Consider the following 22,164-nt stretch of genomic DNA (forward strand, 5'->3'; position numbering starts at 1 on the left):
CTCACAGAGAAGGGTGTGTGTGCATATGCGTGTAGGAACCAGCTTTGTATCATTGTATTAGCAGAAGAGCTAGGGGAGGAGAGGGAAAGAAAGTTAATTATACATGTTCCCTTTCTGCGGTGCAGAAAGGAAACAGTTATGTACTTAGAAATCAGTCAGAATGTATACAAGTTGATCTAATATGTTGCTACTACACAACTCAATATTTTTAGAGGGGGGCATAAATCAGATTTTCTATTAATTTACTCAGCAATGTCAGCGTCTTTTCTTAATTTGTATTAAATAGCATTAGTTTATAACTTCAGATTAAATTTAGCCTTTTCATTGTAATATTGTATGTTTAAAAAATCTGTATGTGCTGTTTGTTATTTCTTTTTTTTGAGACGGAGTCTTGCTCTGTTGCCCAGGCTGGAGTGCAGTGGCGCGATCTCGGCTCACTGCAAGCTCCGCCTCCCGGGTTCCCGCCATTCTCCTGCCTCAGCCTCCGGAGTAGCTGGGACTACAGGTGCCCGCCACCTCGCCCGGCTAATTTTGTTTTGTATTTTTTCGTAGAGACGGGGTTTCAATGTGTTAGCCAGGATGGCCTTGATTCCTGACCTTGTGATCCACCCACCTCGGCCTCCCAAAGTGCTGGGATTACAGGCGTGAGCCACCGCGCCTGGCCTATTTCTTTAATTATGGCCTGTTGAGAATTTCTTCATCCTTCCAGCAGAAAATCCCATCAACCAGACTACTGATCCCTTAAGATTTCTCTCTTTAATTATGAGATTAATAGCTTTTCATATTATAATGTTTCTAAAGAAGTGTGTTTGATAAATGCATAATTTAATGTGTATCATCCCCTTGTTTTATTTTTAAAAGATACTATTAAATGATTATTTAACAGTTCATACTCTTAAAAATATGGTTATTATAGTTTTCTATAAGCCACAATTTAAAAATGTGGGCTTTGAAATCAGATTTCAGTTTGAATTCTGGCCAGTGCTCTAGGTATTCAACATATCTAGCATGGGGATGAAAATATCTGTGATTTCATCCTTATGTGGAAAAGGGCTTAGTACTGTGCTGGCCATTTAGTAAGTGGTTAATAAGCTGTGCTATCATTTACCTGATCATTGCTGCCAGAGGTTGGAGATCCTTGGGATATGAATGAAGCTGCCCTCACACATTTGGACTATCTGATTAGTAATAAGGACCAAACCTAAAAGAGAGGTATTAAATGAGTTGAGGCGGACTGGGGCCTTTCCATTTGTCACTGTGGAGTCCTGTGTGTCTCCATTAAGGCTTAGGTTATATGGAGATGGCTGGGTCTGTGAGGCTTAGGCTTAGGGGACCTATGAGGCTGGACCAAAAGAAATCTAGACATTAATCAGGGCTAGAGCTGGAGGTTCTGTTGTAGGTTTGCTCATGTGGGCGTATGACTGCAGATTATAATCACAACCCTGAGTAATAAGTGCAAAGAGGAAGGAAGGCAGGATGTGAAATCTGTTGGCCATGTTCCACACAGTCTGGTCTGGAGTGTATGTCAGTGTGAGCTAAGGACCAGCAGAGACCAGGATGGATAAAGGCCTGTCCAGGGGCTGAATGGACTCAGGTGTCAGCAGGGCCACCTAGTAAAGGTATGGAGTAGAACAATGTTTCTAGAATTGTTGCCGAACATGCTTTGTTCTAGCTGGTTGGAAAAGCAAGCTCCCTTTGGTTTGAGAAAGCATTAGGAGAGTCTGAAAAAAACCTGACATTTCTTCAAGTGTTTCTCCATAGAGTTTGTTTTGTTTTTATAAACAATGCTAGCATGGTTGGGAGGAGCAGAACTGGGAACAGGGTTGGGAGTAACAGGCTTTTATTTCAGCTGAGTTTGAATCAAAAGTACTATAAGCTTTATCTCAATTTCATCAGTTACTAGAATTGATATTGCTTAAGGAGCTTGCAGGATTGACAAGTTGGAGAAATGTTGAGTAATGTTTAGTCTGGTAGCAAAAGGAGGGGCCTGTGCTCATTTGTGAAAGCTGACATCTAGGGGGAGGTAGTATAACGCATGGGCTGTGGCCTGATAGAGACAGATTTGAGTCCTCATTCTGCTACTTGTCAGCTGAACAAAGTCATTGCTTCTCTCAGAGTTTTAGTTTCCTCCTCTATAAAATGGGAATTGTAAGTTTGCTACTTCTTTTGCTAGGTGGTTGTCAGGATGTCATGAGGCAATATACCAAAAGCAATTATCACATGCCTTGGCACAGGCTTAGCACTCACACATCTTAATGCTTCTAATCAGTTGTTATTCATTGAGCATCTACCATTTAGGGTAAAAAAAAAAAAAGAAAATACAAAGCATCTAGTTATGGGATCTGTATCTGTTACAGTCTCTGTATTTCAGAAATTCTTCCATGGTTCTATTGTGTGTCTTAGAGCAGTGATTCTCAAAATTTAGTGTGCATAAGAATCAAATTGGTGGATGCTGTTTAAATGCACATTCCTGAGCCCCAGAGATTCAGATTGAGTAGAGGCTCAGGAGTGTGCATGTTAACAAGTCCCTCCTGGAGCAGACTTTTGAGCCTGCCCTAGAGTCACTTCCTTTCACCAATATCTGAATTTACCCTTCCAGACTTCAAGATACCAGTGGAACACCATCAGGAATTTTCAGATTAGAATTATCTCTTTTAGATTTGCCTTGTGCTTTTTATCTTGAGAGACACGATGACTCCAGGAATGGAACTCTGAGAAAGAAATGATTGAACTATAAATCTATTTCTGTCTTCCTTAAACTGTGTGACCTCAGACAACTCAACCTTATAAGCCTTCAGTTTTCCTCATTCATCAAGAAGACAATACCTGCACACCCATCTAACAAGCTTGTTTTGAGCCTTAAATGGAGGGATGGACATATAAAAGATTTTTTGTGAACTTTAATGCTCCACACAAAATATGCTCTTACTATTAAAGAAAAGTGAAACTTGTCAAGATTGAGTTTAATTTGGCATATGTAGGTTACTTGTACCTTGGGTTACATATCTTAGTCGGAGAATGTGTGAACGTTTGTCTTCTACTGGTGAGTCCTTCTCTCCCTTACCATCCTCTACCCACATTTTTGTAAAGGATGTTTTAGGGACCCTGATTTTAGGAGCATCTGCAGCCAGCCACAAAGCTGGCATTGGTCCTGTTTAATGTCAAGATCTTGAAAACTGTTTGTTTTGGTAATCAAAGCTATATTAAAAGGCATATGTCTTTTTAAAAGCAGATAATCTCTTAAATTCTGTTTTTTCTTTGAAAGCTTTTGCTCAAAGCAAAATGGCCTTTCCATTTATAGAATATAATTAGAGAATTGGTTTATTTGTGGAAGCTTTTTCCTGTGAGCAAGCAGGGAAACCATGTTTATCACAAGGATATCCTGGCTGGCCCGTCTCAAAGCTTTGCAACTTGAATACCGAAGCTGTGAATTGTACATGAAATATGAGAGTGCCTAAACTTCCTAAATGTTTTTCAGGTCGTGTATGCAGTAGCTGTTCAAGAGTGGGTTCATTTTATTGTTTGAAAGAAGAGCATTCTGTCACACTTCTTTGTTTTTAGTTAGACCACATAATAGTGAATGAAAAACAACAAAACAGTAACACAAGTCTCGCTTACCCATACCTCCATGTTCTGTAGAATAATACATAAATTGCCCAAAGAGTATGTTTTGGAGAATACATAGGAATTTTGACTCGTAAATACTGACTTCTTTCCCTAGACCTTCATATACTGTCTTAGATGTAAATACATTAAAAAAAATTGCTGATACTGGTAAGTTTTATCCTTGTTGGATCTTTGCATAAATGTTACTCTTTTTTTTTTTTTTTTTTTTGAGACAGAATCTCACTCCGTCGCCCAGGCTGGAGTCGCCCACTGCAACCTCCGCCTCTTGGGTTCAAGCAATTCTCAGCCTCAGCCTCCTGAATAGCTGGGATTGCAGGCACCCACCACCACGCCCGGCTAATTTTTTTTGTATTTTTAGTAGAGATGGGGTTTCACTGTCTTGGCCAGGTTGGTACTGAGCTCCTGACCTCGTGATCCACCCACCTCGGCCTCCCAAAGTGCTGGGATTACAGGCATGAGCCACCGCGCCTGGCCAAATGATGTTATTCTTAGTGGAGCCTTAAATGTTTAATTTGAGCATTTAAGAAGATGTTCATCACTATTTTGGCCCATGGTAAACTGCCTTCCAGGACAGTCTAATAACCCAAAGAGGTAGATGGTGTGTTCTCACTTGTAAACATGTGAGGACCCTCAGGTGAGAAGAGGTAGACTGATTGACCTTAGGCTCCCCCACACCATATGTAGAGTTAGCTGTGAATCTTGTCTTCTGGTTTCCAACCAGTGTTGACTCTTCACAGGGATTATGTATACCTAATTAGAAGTATGTGTAAACTAAAGTTTGCTCATTAACTTGCTTATTTATTTGCTTTCTCCTGACATAGTTTTCATTTCTAACTAATTTAGAATAGTGGCATGTGGGAGTGGTGACTGCATTAATAGCAGCCAGAAACAACAGCTGACAGCAAGGGAGGAGTGGAAAACAACTCAACCAGATAATCATGCCAGTTTAGGACTGCTTAGCAAATAGCCTCACACACCCATTAGCTGCAGAGGGTTTCTACTGTAAGAAAGCCCAGAACAATTATACTTGTTGAGCTGACCCCATATTATCAAGGAAAGTTTAAATTATGTTTAGTATTATATTCTACTTATGAAGGCAAGGGAGTGGTTTAAGATTTCCATATGAGCATATTTACCACTGAAAAGAAGGCAATGCCACATTATTTGGAAATTTATTCAACCAGACTCCCAGGTTCTATACTGTATTGCCATGATTAAGGTTAATAGGCATGGATAGGAGTGAAAGGAGTGGCACATGCAATTGTTCAGATGAACTAGAAACTTGATAGGGAGACAGAGAAGCAGTATACCTGTTTAAAGTCACATGCATTGAGATAGGTCTGTTATGGAACCATGTATTAAATTTGTCTTTTACATTTAATTACATAAGACAGTGGAAACGTCTCCTTTTTTCCTTTGAAGCAAAAGAGAAAACAAACATGTTTTACAGGTTTTTAAAATATATTCTATAAAGGCTTTTTTTTGCATTTACATTTTAGAGAGGATTGTGTCAAGGTTTTTGTCTGTCTGGAAATGTGTAATGAACAATATTGTCAATTTAATACAAAACAAGCAAGTAGCTGAATATACCTGAACTATGATGTTGAAAAAATCAAACAGGTGGATCTAAAAGTATATACAAATTGAGGTTGAGGGAAATGTTTTTTCAGTAGCTTTTTTCCTCAGTTTTTAAAAATTAGAAAAATGACTTGTAAAAATTATAATGTATAACATTTTAACATCATTTCAAGCACTAAAGAAATGAAATGTTTATTCACAGCTTAAGGCATCTATTCACTTTCTACTGAGAGATAGGTTTTAATGTTTCTGAAAAAAGTTTTGGAAATGGAACAGATGTGTAGAATTTTATTCTGGAAGAATTCTTTCTTACCTAACATGAGAAAGTAGTAGGGAGGCCCCTAGCTTTGAGACCATGGAACTGTTTATTGGCCTAAACATACATTATGTTGTGCTTATTGATAAGAGGAGAGACAGAAAAAACATTATCTTTCTGCACATTGAGTATTTCCAAAATTACAGGCCCACATCATATTTTTCTATAGTTCCTTTTCTATATTTTTTTCCCAATAATGCTTATATTTGAGCCATTGTGAAAATCCATTTGCATAACAACCTGACCTTCACTTTGGACTTCATTCCTTGTGTTTCAGGTGAGCCAGCCATGAGAGGGTATCTCGTGGCCATATTCCTGAGTGCTGTCTTCCTCTATTATGTACTGCATTGTATATTATGGGGAACGAATGTCTATTGGTAAGTTTCATTTTGTTATTTAAAAATAACTCTCAACCTAGTCTTTCACACAAATCCACAAATTATAGTAGAGGGTCCTATTAAAAAAAACTTGTACTATTGTAACATTTTGAATATTTTCTTGCTTTTCATTGTAAATTGGGGTTTTACCATTCCAGTGTCCTATAGATTGTATCTAGAACAATTTAAAAGTTGACAAGCAGGGACATGGATGCAGCTAGAAACCATCATTCTCAGCAAACTATCGCAAGAGCAGAAAACCAAACACCGCATGTTCTCACTCATAGGTGGGAACTGAACAATGAGATCACTTGGACTCGGGAAGGGGAACATCACACACCGGGGCCTATCATGGGGAGGGGGGAGGGGGGAGGAACTGCATTGGGAGTTATACCTGATGTAAATGACGAGTTGATGGGTGCTGACGAGTTGATGGGTGCAGCACAGCAACATGGCACAAGTATACATATGTAACAAACCTGCACGTTATGCACATGTACCCTAGAACTTAAAGTATAATAATAATAAAAAAAAAAAAGAAAAAAAAAAGTTGACAAGCAACACCTACTTTCTAGTGACTTCCCACTGAAGGCATGGTGTTAACCATCTTTGGGTTATATCATTCTTTATTTATGCCATAGATCATCTCCTTGAGTTAATGGAGTAATCACTGGGCTCAGTGGTACTTAACTTTTAGAACCTAAAATGCTTGCATAGTAGATTATTGATAAACTACAGATATTACATATGGTTTCCTTTGTTTAAAAATATTTGGTGAATGATGATATATGTATCTTTTGAAATAGCTTTGACTTGAAATACCACATATAAAATTTTGAAGAGGCACAGATAGTTCTACTGAAGAGAAAGCCTCTGTAATAGGGATTTTAACCTTCTCATTGTCAGTCCTTTGGCTAGGAAAAATGTTTTGATGACCTTTAAATCCCAAATGGGTGGCAGTATATAATTATGCTAAAATAAATCACATAACTTCCTGTTTTAGACAAAGAATCAGTACTTTTTGCCAGCGTGTCATAGTAGATCTTAGAGCATGTTTCTAACTTGTGCTTACTTGATGAAAAAAAGCTGATGCTTCTGCATTTGATTTCATTACTGGTTGATTGAAAAATAATTGTAATGCTTTTCACGGAAGGACGTTAGGCAAATGGCCACTGGAAAAATCCCAATGCCAGGTGGGTAGTTTTGGCCCTAAAGTTTTAGGCTTTGGACCCAAATATCAGGCTAGAGAATTGTGAAGTCTGATTATGTACTAAATGAGGACTACATCAAGGGGATCTATCCCTGCATCTTTGCCACATTCTCTGTCCTACCCTTAGTAGTGGAAGACAAAAATAGAAGAGAAAGCAAAAAGCTTACTAGATTGCTACTTTCCTACAAATCCTATTGTTGGTCACGGGGAAAATGATAAAGAAGGTGATGAAAAGGATCTCAATCAGCAGTCTTTTGTCATCAGGGTTGAAGTGACCATGTCACTCCTCAGCTAACACATTACTATAGTCACAGGAAGTACCTTGGGATATTAGCTCAGTTGTTTGTCAATGAACTTGCTTCCTTAAAAATGATTTAAGACAGACAACTGTGTTTTTCTTTTAAAAAGTCACCCAAGGCCGGGCGCGGTGGCTCACACCTGTAATCCCAGCACTTTGGGAGGCCGAGGTGGGTCAGGAGTTCAAGACCAGCCTGGCCAAGATGGTGAAACCCCGTCTCTACTAAAAATACAAAAAATTAGCTGGGCGTGGTGGCGGATGCCTGTAATCTCAGCTACTTGGAAGGCTGAGGCAGAGAATTGCTTGAACCCAGGAGGCGGAGGTTGCAGTGAGCCAAGACCGCGCCAGTGCACTCCAGCCTGGGCAACAGACTGAGATTCTGTCTCAAAAAAAAAAAAAAAAAAAAGTCACCCAAAGGTTGTCTTCACGATATCCTAAAATTGTTTTCTATGTTTTAATGACTTTAGAAATCAATATCTTCATGTTATCCTCCAAATATAATTGAGATTTCTTGGTCTAGTATGCTGGTCTACCATATTTATGTATCTTCCTTATGTTTAAATCAAGGAGCCCTTGCCATTGTGGTATTCACAAAAGATGTTTTCCTGCGTAAGGAGTTTACTAGCCTCATAGTTCAGAAACCGAGCAGTTCTAACTATGGGGATTTTGGTACCCACAAAAATGGAAAATTGTGTCTGTCCATGAAGGGTTTAGGGTATTTCCCTCATTTTGAATTCTGCTGATTATAGAAGAAAATTGATTAGATTTTAAATACGAATTCTTCACATAATTGATGATCATTAATAAGTTTTTGTATTAAGCTGTTTTCCTCTTTCCCGGCTAAGTCTGGATCCTGCCATCCACCACCCCTTTCATTTGTTTTCCTTGTTGTGCTCTGTCATGTTTCACAATACCCTTTTAAACTGTGGAGACAAGTACTCCATTCAGGAGCACACAAAGGCTAACCTATGCCAAGAATAGAGGACAGTTAGAAATGACTCTCGATAGTGTGATTTGTAGAGTCCCCCGGATCCCAAGGGAAGGGTCTGTGGAACCTGCTCAGGTCAGGTGTTCCTGTGGTGTTTGCTGCCGGTGTGCGCCAGCAGATGTGGCAGGAGGAGTAAATAGCCACGTGCCGTTGGGGTGAGTTTGGGTTTCTCCAGCTTTCAGGGACTTCTAAAAAGTGAGCCTGGTTGCGGCTTCTACAATGCAGTAATCCTGGCCCTTCTCTGAAGGTCCTTTGAATCATTGCTCTTGGAATCACTTATGGGTTGCTAATCACCTCAGCCTTTCCACCCTCCCTTGCCTTACCTCCATGAATCTCAGGTGTTCGTAGGGCTTGGCGAAGGTACTGGCACACCTCAAGGGGTGCAGGGAGTATTTTTGTTTGCTGCCAGAGAACCTCTCAGTGGTGGCATGAATGAGTTCCCAGGTTATTTGCTTCCCTTTGGGCCGGGTGCCCGGTTCTGGTTTCTGACTGATGTTATTTTTGTCTCATAGGGTGGCACCTGTGGAAATGAAACGGAGAAATAAGATCCAGCCTTGTTTATCAAAGCCAGCTTTTGCCTCTCTGCTGAGGTAAAAATATACCAAAAAAACCTGTGGCATACAAAATATTCCAAATGTGCTTGTAATCATTTTCCACACTTGTTTATTTTTTTAATGCAAATCTTAGCAGTATAAAGTGGACAGCCCATATTTAAGGAAGAGCTTGAATATCCTGTCTCTTTTTGTGCTTTTAGTCAGAACTCTGCATATATTTTAAGAAAAGGCATTGAGGAACTCAATCAAACCAGTATTCTTTTCACACAGGTGAGGCTAGAGAGGTCTGTTTGTGTTTGACTATAAAAAAGCGAATTGTTCTTTAGGGTTTCATTTTTCCCCTGGTTGCTCCCATGTTATTTTCCACCCTTATTATTTTGTGGCTTCTCCTTCCTTGCCTCTAGGTTAAACTTTTTGAGTAGAAATTTTCCCTTTTATTAACTTTTAATGAACTACATAGAGTGCAAATAATGATTGTTGATTGTGGCTCTTGGGCTTTGTAAAGAATTTACTTTTCTATTCACAAATTGTTTTTCCTCTGTCACCTTGACTTTGACAGATTGCTGGTCAAAATGCTCTAGATAACAAGAAATAAAAGTCTGTTCTAGGCATGTTTAATTGGGTAAAACAGGCACAATCTGTTCAGCATTTTTTCTATGAAGCATTAAGAATTCATTTTTTCCCTATTGTCTTTTATTACTGATTTTTAACTCTTTGGGGCTACAGATCCCTTTACAATCAATCAACTCTCCGGGAAACTGCAAATACATAAGACTTTTTTTTGTATATGATTCCAAGTGTGCTATGGCTGCTTGTAGTCTTTCTAGGGGTGTGCGTCCAGTGAGGACCACTACAAAACTGGAATAGTGTTTTAAAACTTTTTTGAACATGACTCACAGGAAGAAATACATTTTACTTGGGACATAGTGCAAACACATATTTATAATAAGAAAAAAAAGAATTTTTACCTTTACTACTCCAGATATACTGTGTTCTGTCCCATTCACTTTTTAAAAAGATGCTGATCATGACTCACAAAATTGATTTGATGAGCCACATATGGGTTGCAGACCACAGGTTAAAATGCTACTCTAGAATTAAGGTACTCCCTAACTTTAGTCAAAAAAGATAATCTGGCCGGGCGCGGTGGCTCAAGCCTGTAATCCCAGCACTTTGGGAGGCCGAGATGGGCGGATCACGAGGTCAGGAGATCGAGACCATCCTGGCTAACACGGTGAAACCCCGTCTCTACTAAGAAATACAAAAAATAGCCGGGCGAGGTGGCAGCACCTGTAGTCCCAGCTACTCGGGAGGCTGAGGCCGGAGAATGGCGTGAACCTGGGAGGCGGAGCTTGCAGTGAGTTGAGATCTGGCCACTGCACTCCAGCCTGGGCGACAGCGCGAGACTCCGTCTCAAAAAAACAAACAAACAAACAAACAAACAAAAAAAGATAATCTTTTCCTTTCTGAGAAAACCCAAAAAGTTTAAGGTATTTATGCAAGATTATCCAGCAGGCATATAAGCCTACAGTGTAAGTGACAAGTAGATTTGTGTTTGTCATGTGGACAGTATTCTTTGAGGGCAGTCCCCTAGAGCGTGCTTGAGGCCACTTTCTCAGAAACAGAAAGGCCAGCAGCAATTTGGAGAAGCTCTTCTGGGAAACCTGGAGCTTTTATCTTCAGTGTTATAAAGAGAACATCTTTCCTTATAATTAGGCTTGGGTGTGGATTTCAGTTTTGTTATTTATGGGTTAGTGACCCCAGACTTGTCACAGCTGACACAACTTCACATATACGGTACTTTTAAATTTAGAAATAGCTTAGCATCAGTACTTTTATAATATTACTTTGTTTTTTCCTGTGTGTGGCTATTATTTTATCACTTGCTGTTGGTTTGTTTTTAAGTTTTATTTTTACTTCCTGAGTTGTAACATAATTTTCATCTTAGTAGCTGCAAAGTGTTTTCATTTCAGTTGTGTAGTTCCATTGAATACCCCATTCTATGCAATATTTCAGCACAGTTTAACGTTATTTTTAAAAATTAAAATTATACATTTTTCATATAGCCAGTATAACGATATGAATTATATGCTATAGTTATTTTTAGTTTTGATTTTAAAAGCTTGCAACTATAGTAGGTATTTGGCAAAATCATTCTTTATCTTTTCCTTCCAGGTTTCATCAGTTTCACCCTTTTCTGTGTGCAGCTGATTTTAGAAAGATTGCTTCCTTGTATGGTAGCGATAAGTTTGATTTGCCCTATGGGATGAGAACATCAGGTCAGTAGTAGTATTCTTCCCTGGTTCTGTTAAGTTTGACTGGTGTTTGATGAGAATGGCATGTTAATATAATTTTATTCTTTCTGCTTCCTAATGATTTCCAAGGGATATGATTTTGGGATGAAATGAAATTAATTATATTTTAAAATATAAATTCCCACTCCTTTTGAGGCAGTAGAGAACCAAAGGATAACAGGGGTGGATTTGTTGTTGTTGTTGTTGAGAAACGACTTTTTACATTTGCTCTGCCAGCATGTATCCGTGTGAGTTCTGGTGCCTTAACTTTATTCTGATTTAGAATTAGCAGGAAAACCTGAGGGTTAGCTTCCTTCCTAGCTTCCCATGGCTTCTTTTTACCTGTGAGTTTTATTTCATCGGCATTTCTTATCTCCTTAAGCAGTCTTTTAATTTAACCAGTGGATATTTTATTTTTGTTAAGTTAAGAGATAATGATTCCATCTTCTAATGATAAAACACTTCCCCTTCTGCTTGTTGATAAGTGATTGGCCCTATATAGCATTAAGTTCTAGATTTTTGAGGGATCATAAAAGCCCAAGGTGACAAGCCTACAACATTGTGAGTCAGATTTTGCTTATTCAGCTGATCCTGTGAAGGTGGGGGTTGTATTTTTTGTTTTATTTTGTATTTTAAAACTATTTTGCAGAGAATTTGAGAATTTAATTGGGTTAAACTTACTATTTCTATTCTAACCTCAATTTCAGAATCATGTGCTACTTAAAATTACATGATTGTTTTTCAGATTAAATGTGTTGTGTTTTGGGGAGGTTTTGGAAAGTGTCTTTAGAACATTTACCATTTTGAATGGGAGTAGTGCTGGCTAATTGCAGTTGTATCATTAATTTTTCACAGAATAAATCAATGAGGCTATGCTGGTTGGAAATGGGTTTGTGGGGGAGGGAGTAAGGTGATTTACTAAGTACTAAAAAGACACAATTATCCTTTTATTCATAACACTCCATTTGTTTTCTAGCGGAATATTTTCGACTTGCTCTTTCAAAACTGCAGAGTTGTGATCTCTTTGATGAGTTTGACAAGTGAGTTTATTTCCTTGCTTCTAGTCTGGCTTTTAGCTTCAGCTAAACTGGTTCAAAATATATACCCCAGAAATGTAAGGTGTATTTACTCAGGAAAATTTCATAGCTTTTGTGTATAACCAAAATTTCTAGTAGTAACTTGACACTTTAAAAACTACAAAATTAATTTAGATGCTGCGTAACTGGTTGGCTCAAAAGTTTGCAGAGTCTTGATGATGATCAACACTGGTCCTAAATCAGGACATTTTCAACCTACATTCATTTTTTTCTAAGTTGTTCCTACTTAAGAATTAGTTCACCCCCTGCTAATCAGCTCATGGCCTCACTTTACAGGCTGTTTCCCATACTTTGCCATGTATCCTCCAAACTACTGATGAGATTCTTTCTGTTTCACTTGTTAAGGAGATGATTAGATTTTGGAAGCAGCTCTCTGCTTTTTTAATCAGAATTATATTTGAAGGACAAATATACTTGCTTTGATGTTTTCTGACTACAAAAGTAATTTAGCTTTTAGACAATTTTGTCATTAAATTAACCCCATATAAATTGAATTGCCAAAAATAGGCTTCTTCACTGTTGGGCTTATTTCACAGAGGTAGGTTTATTTCACAAAGTTTCAAGCCACACTTTAGAATTTGGCCAGGGTGCCAGTGTGATAATATGGGTAATCTACAGATGTCAGGCCTCCATTAAAAAGGAAAATGACAGAAATTACCCTCTTGCCCAAGAGAATAGGCAGAGAGTGGGGTGCAGAGAGTGGGGGTAGTGGATGGAGGTCTGAAAGTGGAGATAGAGTTTACTGTAAGAGCAGCATTAGATTTTGTCCAGGTTTATCTTATTATCTCATTTGGAGACCAAGATGCTTGAAGTGTGTATTTGTGTAATATGTTTTGGTTCATTTCAGTTTTTTATAATTTCAAACTATGCCATCAACCTAATCAATTTTAATTTTGATTGCATATCAACAGCAACCATAAATTTTTTCAACCCCAAAATTTGTATAGCTCTGATTTGTAGAATATTGTTTTTTGCAGACCTTTCATATATGTGCTTTATGTTGATTCTCTCTAATTCTGTAAGTTTCTGGAGAAACTGAGGCTAGGCACACAGTTTGTTACACTTGGTAAATGCCAGGCCCAGGATGTAAACCTAGATAGTTCTAACTCCAGTGCCTGGATGTCTAAGTTAAGAGTAATAAAGGTGGCTCGATGTTGTGGCTGATGCCTGAAATTCCCCAGCACTTTGGGAGGCTGAGGCGGGCAGATCATGAGGTCAGGAGTTCAAGACCAGCCTGGCCAACACAGTGAAACCCAGTCTCAACTAAAAATACAAAAATTAGCTGGGCATGGTGGCGCATGCCTGTAGTCTCAGCCACCTGGGAGGCTGAGGCAGGAGAATCGCTTGAACCGGGGAGGTGGAGGTTGCAGTGAGCTGAGATCCACCACTGTACTCCAGCTTGGGTGGCAGAGTGAGACTTTGTCTCAAAAAACAAACAAACAAACAAACAACAACAACAAAAAAACCAGAGCGATAATTGTGAGTCCTTAAATGTTTGCAGCAATTATCTGCAAATATTTGTAAAGATGCTTGACTCTAAATGCAAGCTACTGTCAGGATTCTGGAGGATATATGACTAGAAGTTTTGTTCTTGCCTAGTTTTTATCTAAGAACTGGACTGTGCTTTGTTTAGTTGCTTTCACAGCCCCTTGTCCCACAGGTGTTCATCTGTTTGTGTATGCCCCCATCAGGCTGATTTTTCTCTTCTTGCTGACTTGGTCTTGCTGTTTCCTGCCGCTTGTCTCCTGTAACCAGAATCTCCCCACTCCCCACCATCATGCTAAGTTCATTTCTTAGCATTACCTTTGTTGGGAGAGAAGTAGTGTGTAGTTGGTGAGGAGGGATTGAAAATCATGCTGACTGCAGAAGTCCTAATAGTCTGAACTTGCCAAGAGTCTGAAGGGAAGTAAATGTATAGTCAAAGACTCTAGATAAAGAGTGAATGACAAATATCCCCGTAGGATCCCCACAGAGGGAGCACAGTGACACATGTTTTGTAACATCACAGATGTTCAGTTAGCATTGCTGAGTTGCATGTTTGACCTGGGCAAACCTTAGAGTATTTCGAAAATAGATAGGAATATATTTATGACACTATTATCTTCTATTTGCATAGCGCTTTTCAGAGGGGTTCACCTGTTACATTTTGCCTATATTTTAAGTGAGTCATTCTGCCTTTATCATGTGCCCAGTGTACAACACATAGAAGAAAACAAGCCAGGCTGTGCCTGAGCCATACATTTAAACTCCAGAAAAGCAGAATGGACTGAATTGCCTGAATGCTGCCTCTGAATCAACTTCGTTCCCAAAGTGACCTTATGTTCCTCATTTCTCTTCTCAGCCTGGGAATAAAGCTCTAGAAGAAAGATGTCTGAGAACAGTCTTTCTTTCTCAGGCAGAGAATTTAGACTGCCCTTGGCAGGAGAGTCCTCCCTGAGCCCCTGGCTTGTGGATTTGTGAGCTGGGTCCACACGTCCAAGGAAGAAGGTATTGATATTTAGGCTGGCTTGTCCTTCATCATGGGTCTGTAGGTCAGAGAGGAGGAGCTGAGGATTACTTTCAAGTTACTTTCCTCCTTTTTCTGCTTTCTTTACTGATATTTATATAATTGCTGACTTTGCTTTGTGCTTATGTTTTTCCTACCTGTGCTCTGGGAGGTGCTCGATATATTTTGAGTTGTAACAGCTAAGCAGGTTTTTTTTTTTTTTACTTACTTTTTATTCTCCTTCCATCTTCTCTGTCCCTTCTAGAAAGGCTCAGATGTTGTTGTTGTTGTTTCAAATCTGAATCCTTTAAGATTCTACCAGATATAAGTTGTAGTTTTGTCAGATATCTTGTCCAGCATGTATGATGCCCTCAGTTGGGATAGATTCCACTGTGAAAGGGAAAACTCAAAATATCAGTTGTTGTAAGAAGGAAGTGTTCCTTTTGTTCAGTTTTCGTGTAAATGAACTCTGCAGGTAAACTTTCCGGGGCTAGTTCTGTGAGCATCAGGGACCAAGGCTGCTTCTCTGCCTTGACGCCACCATTCCTAAATATGTGACTTGTTCCTTCTGGTCCGGTATGATGGCTGGAGTTCCACCAATCACGCCGACCTCCCTGCCAGCCAGCAGGAGGAAAGGGCGAAGGGCATACCCCAACCCTTTGAGACATGCCTTCTTCTTTAAGGACATCTCCCAGAAATCATATACAACACTTCCTTACGTCCAACGATGTGCTGGAACCAGTTGGTGCCAACTTGTGAGAGCTGTATCTCTTCCTATTCAGCTCCATGTTTAGTGCCATCAAGGTGAAAGCTTGAAATACCCAAGGTGAGAGTATTCATACCATGGGAATTGGCAAACATTACAAATCAGGGCTTTGCCCATTCATACTCCTCCCCCTCCCCCAGAACTGATTGTTACACATTGACTAGCAACCACCGTTTGCATCCCATTGGCTAGGACTCCATCACAAGGCCACCCCTAGCTGGGATGTGGACCGGAAAATGTAGTTTGTATTCCAGGTGAGTGTGTGCTCACCTTTAAAAACAAACGTGATTTTAACAGATGAAGGAAACAAGATTATTGGGGAACAAATAGCTGTCTTTACCAATATTCTGCATCATTTCCCTGGTCCCCATCTGTTTTCATGCCAGGTCACTTTCAGGATTCTGAAGTCAAATATATGACCCTGCTGTCTAACAACCAATCTCAGTGCATCTTTTTTGTCTGCTGCTGCTACTGATTTCTCATGGACACAGGCTCTTCTCTTTATTCTCCAAAGCACAGCCAACATAAGGCAACTAAGTTTAACAAACTTCACTGAAGACTGAGGATTTTTAAAGAGAATTGCAACACAGAAAAGGAATGCTAAAAATGTGCCCATATTCCAAGACCCTAATCCTTCCTGGCTGTCCATGTAGCTCCTTAGCACCAGTCTGCCCCCTAGCCCTAAGGATGATTGCTTTCTCCCCAGGGGAAGTGCATCCTCACACAGCTACAAACAGCAGCAACCCTAAATTCTCACATCTCAGCTCCCAATTAAAATGCACAGACAAGCTCCCCGTCCCCAGCCACCACCACTGCCTTCTGAAAGCATGCCAAGTTGTGTGAAGAATGCTTTAGTTCTGCAGCACAGGTGGTTATATAGTAACTACACATAAATATCTTACCTAACAACAGCACCTGTGTCAAATCAGTTGCCTGCTACATGGACAAGGACTTGTAAAAGCTGCCTGGTTGCTCTCTCAAGCAGCAGCCATTCTGTCAGCATCAGCAAAGCGGGGGTAGACTGGCCACCAGCCAGGCCGGGAGCATGCCCTTAGAAAACTGAAAAAACAGTTAGACATGAGTGGTGTATTTATTAAAGAGAGTCCTCACTCTATAAGGAATATCAATATCTGCATCCCTGCTTTAGACATTCTGCTGTTTTGCAGAGTTTCTTTACACTGCAGGAGTTTTAGCCGGGAGAGCTTGAGGATGAGGGGAAGTTGTGATTCTACATCAACAGAGTGAATCATATGTGGTGAATATGCAGAAGCAGCCCCTGCCTGCTTTCTAGCATCTGCTGTGGTCAGATGTTGGGTCAAGATACAGAAGTCTCAGTACTTTTGTCGAAGAAAGTGGTCACTTCCATCAGAGAGTAACATATAAGACCTAAGTGATTTCCTGACTTCACAAAACGGCAGACTGAGATCAGAGAGGTCAGGTTACTAGACCAAGGTCCTAAGAGCTGCTAAGCAGAGGAGCCAGAACTAGCAACCAGGTCTCCAACTACAGTTCCTTGTGTAGTTTGAGGATCTTCTGGCTGCAAGTAATAGTCTTCACGAGGAGTGATTTAAACTAAGTGGACATTTATTGTCTCCTGTATTGCATAGACATGTGGATTCAGGTCTGTATATTTGTGGTTCCAGCTTGCAGTGTGGGGCTGCTTATGGCTGTACAGACTGTGGATTGCACAACGCCAGGGAGGACCGATTCATTCATATAGTTATCTGAATGGTGCTGACATTGGACTGTGTACAACTTGCACATATGTTTGGAGCGGCCCTGGTTGGGGGATTGAATTAGTAGCTCAGTAATGTCAAGGCTCCAGGGTAGTTTTTCTGTGGCTGTCTTTTTCTCTGATGTGTAGCTGCTCTTTTTGTTATCACATGTCAATGTCTGAGCAGAAAGGAAGAAGTGAGTAACGCAGTATCCTGTTCACATGATTCTTTTGGCAGCAGCAGAATCTCTTCCAAAAGCACCTAATAGACTTCCCTAATATCTTATTGCCCAGGGATGGGTCACATGGCTATGTCTAGACGAAACATTGGCAGAGGCAATGAGCTCACTATTGTAGGCTTAGGAAAGCAGGGATCTGCTAGCAAGGCACATGGGGTAATGGGTGTTGGGAATGTGACCAGCATGATTTGCCATAGACTGTTACACTGAAGGTAGAGTCATGTGTTTTAATGTACATGATGGTATTGAACGAAAAATGCATGTCAAAAAGCATTTGTAAAAGAAAACACATCATAGATCATTTGAAATGGGCAACTCACGTTTGCTTGCTCTATATTGATTGTGTTTGATGTTCCCCTCTGCATAAGGTAATGACTCTTCCGGCTTTTGCCTGACTTTATGAGAAACACGCCTTTCACCTGGGGGAAGTGTAATCTCTTACTACCACTGCTTTAGCAGCTTTCCAGATTTTCCATTAACAGGTTCAGGAACCCTGGAATTATTTTGTTTTCTGGGTAAGCAGTTTAGAGCATATGCATTTCCCTACTTGTTTCCAGGGTGGTTGGAGGAGTTAAAGGTAATTGCTTCTCCAGACACAAAGTAGGGAAATAACCTCTGTATACTTAATGTAACAACCAAACTGAATTGTAACATGCACAGCCTGTGGATCAGGAAGTGTTTTAGATGGGACCATACAGAGATGTAAATGATACTATTCTTTCCTCTAGGGACTCACAATTTACTGCAGCTATTTCTACATGAAAGTTATGTTAATTAAATAAGTGAAGTTTTACAGTCACCCAAAGGACACTGAAAGTCATTGTTCCACATATAAAAAGGCAGAGGAAGCCAGGATCACAAGCCAAATGGATGAAGTCAAGGAGAGAATGAATCAGTCCTTTCAGAGTGTGGGGTACTTGCTAGGGAGCGAGGGAAGCAGTGAGTAATGAGGAGTGTGATTCAGACAGCTGATCTGTACCATTCCATACTTCCCAGAGCCGTGGTGGTGCTATGAATACTAGCTGTAGATAAGGTGTTATTGCCAAAGACTAGTCCTAGAGATGCCCTCAAAAGAGTTTCTACATGATTCTCAGAAAAATGCGTAAATCTTTGCAGTATCCTTGACCAGGAGGAAAGGTGGACTTTCATTGATAAGGTTTCCTTTCAAAAGCATTGGTATGATTTCCTGTAGTAAAGGCCCTTCTCTCTTTCTGCTTGTCCCCTATAAGCTGAGAGGAAAAAAAAAAAAAGAAAGTGAAACTCCTAAAAATATGGTGAAGTAGAGCTGTAAAGAATCTTTGGAATGGGCGTTCTGAATGAGGCAATGTCTATGTTATTTCTTCCTGTTTTTTAAAAGTCCTTGAACTGCTGGGACCATAAGTAGGAGAGGCTGAGTGTGAGGAATTGCCCTGCAGAAGAGATCTGCCCGAAACCCCTAGACCCCTCTTGTTTCTTGGCTTGTAGGGTATGTGGGAGGCGGTCCAGGACCTTGAGTCTGAGTGATGACCAGTGACATGGCACATGTATATGACAGATGGTGGCTACTCTTACCGTGATGCTTTTTGGGCCATGCATTATCTAGGGCTTGATGACCATCTGTATCTCAGTGTGATAGAGTGGAACTTCTGTGAGCACTAAGATCTAAGCTATCAGTTCATTGTTGAGCAATGTTATAGAACTGACCGCGTCTAAGACTGAGCTGTGACAATCCCATTACTGGGTATGTACCCAAAAGATTATAAATCATTATACTATAAAGACACATGCACACATATGTTTATTACAGCACTATTCACAATAGCAAAGACTTGGAACCAACCCAAATGCCCATCAATGACAGACTGAATAAAGAAAATGCGGCACATAGACAACATGGAATGTTATGCAGCCATAAAAAAGAATGAGTTCATGTCCTTTGCAGGGACATGGATGAAGCTGGAAACCATCATTCTCAGCCAACTAACACAAGAACAGAAAACCAAACACTGCCTGTTCTCACTCATAAGTGGGAGGTGAACAATGAGAACACATGTACACAGGGAGGGAAATAGCACACAGTGGGGCCTGTCGTGGGGTTGGGGACTAGGGGAGGGATAGCATTAGGAGAAATACCTAATGTAGATGACGTGTTGATGGGTGCAGCAAACCACCATGGCATGTGTATACTTATGTAACAAACCTGCACGTTCTGCACATGTATCCCCGAACTTAAAGTATATATATATAAAAAAATAGACTGAGCTGAGTAAACTTTCCGAGGTCAACTTTAGAGATTTGGCTTGTGGATCAGGAGTCTTTTGTAAGGATAGGAGCCCTGGTAGTATGCTGGTGGCTTGTTGACCTTTGCCCCTGCATGTTCTGTGTAGTTGGAGTCAGGTAGCCCAGTGTCAGACTGGGAACTCCAGGCCAGCATGGATGCAGGGAGGCACCTGGGCTCAGGGCAAGGCAGCCCCTTGTCTTGACAGAAGATTGGCCTACAGCCTTCATCGGAGGGAGAGGATTAGACTAGATACCATCTATAGATATTCACCCTCTACTCCTACGCAGGTTATCTCATGGGAACAGTTGTTATTTCGATCCTGTCTGTTCTTAGCCATGCCCTCCCCAGTGCCCAGCCTTGCTTAGTATTCCTAGTGGAGATGGAGCCAGCTTTAGGAGGTGTAGCCTCTGATCTGAATTGAACTGGCCCTGAGGTTACGGAAAGGGCAAGCAAGCTGAGAGCGGGAGAATTGCCCCCTGCTATGGCGCATTCATGGGATGATTTGGGGAGGATAATGGCAATAATACCCTGAGAGGAAAGGGTTTTGAATATTCAGCAGCTCCCATCTCAGCCCTACTACATGGCCCCACAGCAGAGAGCCTTTGATAAAGCTGGCTTTCTAGAGTAGGGATTGAGGTCAAACTTGCTTGTAAAAGCATCTAGAGTTATGTTACTTTCTTATTTAGAAACAGAGAGCCCAGGACCATGAGGCTTCCGCCTGCTGGACAGCAAGGACCTCCAGCAGCCTCTCAGCTGTTTCCCAGTCACTTTCAGAAGCAAGGCTGCTATAGCTAATTGATGTATGAAAGATGTAATTGCAGCCATTGATAGGGAAAATATCAGCAATATGATGCACTTGGAAGCTCAGAAAAAAATCAAAGGCTGCGCACAGACAACATGACTGTCACACTAGCCAGATCTGAATATAAAATCTAGTCTCTTCTGGTGACGGAGGAAAGGAAGTGTCATTCACACAAGATGAATTTACACTCTGAACCCCAGGAGGTCCTGCACATAGGGAGTGCCTGCAATCCAAATACCACGCTCTTTACTGCCTCTCTTGCTTCCAGCACTTTCCCTGGGGTCATCCAAACCAGTACAGCAACCCGGCTGGCCTCTCCTCTTCTGAAAACATCTCCAACTTTAACAACACCTTGAGATAACATACTGCTGGTTTTTCAAAAACTGCTGCCAGCAGGGAGGAGGCCAATGGCGTGCCCATAGCTCATGTTCAGCCTCCAAGTGGCCTCATCATCAACGAAGAATCTGAAATTTACAAGACGCTTCAGGAGAAACAGGAGTTGAACGAACCCCTGAAACAGTCCACCTCTTTCCTGATTTTGCAGGAAATCCTGGAGTCTGAGATAAAAAGGCATCTCAGCAACCCTCATGATTCAGAAGTGTTAAGATTCCCGACCCCGAAGTGGCTGCGTCAATTGGAAATGCTCAGAATGTGCCCGTGTGTGACAAATGCGGTCCTGGCATTGTAGGCGTGTTTGTAAAGCTCTGGAGACCATCATCCCCTCCCTGAATGTTACGTGTGCACTGATTGTGGCATTCACCCAAAAGAGAAGGGCTTTTTTTTTTTTTTTCTTTTCTCCATCGAATCTACTGGGAAGAGCATGCCCAGGAGCAAGGCACACCACCTGAGGGTGTGATGTGTCACCATGTTCCCCAAGTGATCCAGCAGACCCGCACTGACCACTGTTCTCCAGCCAGCCTCTGCTGCAGCTTGTTCTCTAAATGTTCTGGCCTTGTCTCCTGAAAGTTCCGTACTTACCTTTTTTTTCGCCCTTACCTTGGTTTTATCCCTGCTTATTGAACCTTGAGTCCCCTGTCTTGGTTAACTGACTCACCCTGACTATGTGGTGCTTGCCCACTTGTACAATGAATGGCAAACTGTTTTTGTTCGGTGTCCCCTTGCTGGCAACACTATGTACCTTCCTCCCCTCAGTTCTTCTCTGCTGCCAATGGACATCAGCCACATTTGAACCAAATCAAATATAATATGTCTGACATTGATTTCATTTTTGCTCAATCTGTAGACTCCCAGAAAAAAGAAATAAAAAAATGAGAACAAAGAGAATTTAAATGAACAAACAGACCCTTCTGGAACCCACTGTGACATGAGATGTGTCCACAGTGCAAGGTTTCAGGCACACACTGAAGGAGCATCTGCTGGATAGTCCTCCCCGCCCCCAAGTCCTTACCAACCTGTGCCACTGGTGCTTATTTCTCTTGACTGATTAGGTAGACACTGATTTACGCCTGACTCTTTAATATTTGAGAGCCTAGAGCTTCCAATTAAAATATGCTAAAAGTATTTTTTTTTTTTTTTTTTTTTTTTTTTTTTTTTTTTTT

The 22,164-nt window shown here is 40.7% G+C and overlaps 1 protein-coding gene across 17 annotated transcripts in view; it reads left to right on the plus strand.

The window, feature by feature from the left end:
• Window positions 1-22,164, plus strand: part of ST3GAL6 (ST3 beta-galactoside alpha-2,3-sialyltransferase 6) — a 58,349-nt gene that overhangs the window by 24,074 nt on the left and 12,111 nt on the right. For 5 of the 17 annotated variants that reach the window (XM_025377485.1, XM_025377483.1, XM_025377484.1 and 2 more), the window contains 4 exons: window positions 5,799-5,898; window positions 8,907-8,984; window positions 11,124-11,227; window positions 12,219-12,282. In XM_025377485.1, the coding sequence (XP_025233270.1) occupies window positions 5,810-5,898; window positions 8,907-8,984; window positions 11,124-11,227; window positions 12,219-12,282 (335 nt within the window). In that variant the 5' untranslated portion in view covers window positions 5,799-5,809. Of the gene's footprint in view, window positions 1-1,356; window positions 1,620-5,798; window positions 5,899-8,906; window positions 8,985-9,148; window positions 9,219-11,123; window positions 11,228-12,218; window positions 12,283-21,149; window positions 21,257-22,164 lie in introns of those variants that run through there. The other 12 variants (XM_025377488.1, XM_025377489.1, XM_025377494.1 and 9 more) reach the window with 6 other exon arrangements.

The sequence above is a fragment of the Theropithecus gelada genome, chromosome 2 (assembly GCF_003255815.1).
Source record: "Theropithecus gelada isolate Dixy chromosome 2, Tgel_1.0, whole genome shotgun sequence".
NCBI lineage: Eukaryota > Metazoa > Chordata > Mammalia > Primates > Cercopithecidae > Theropithecus > Theropithecus gelada.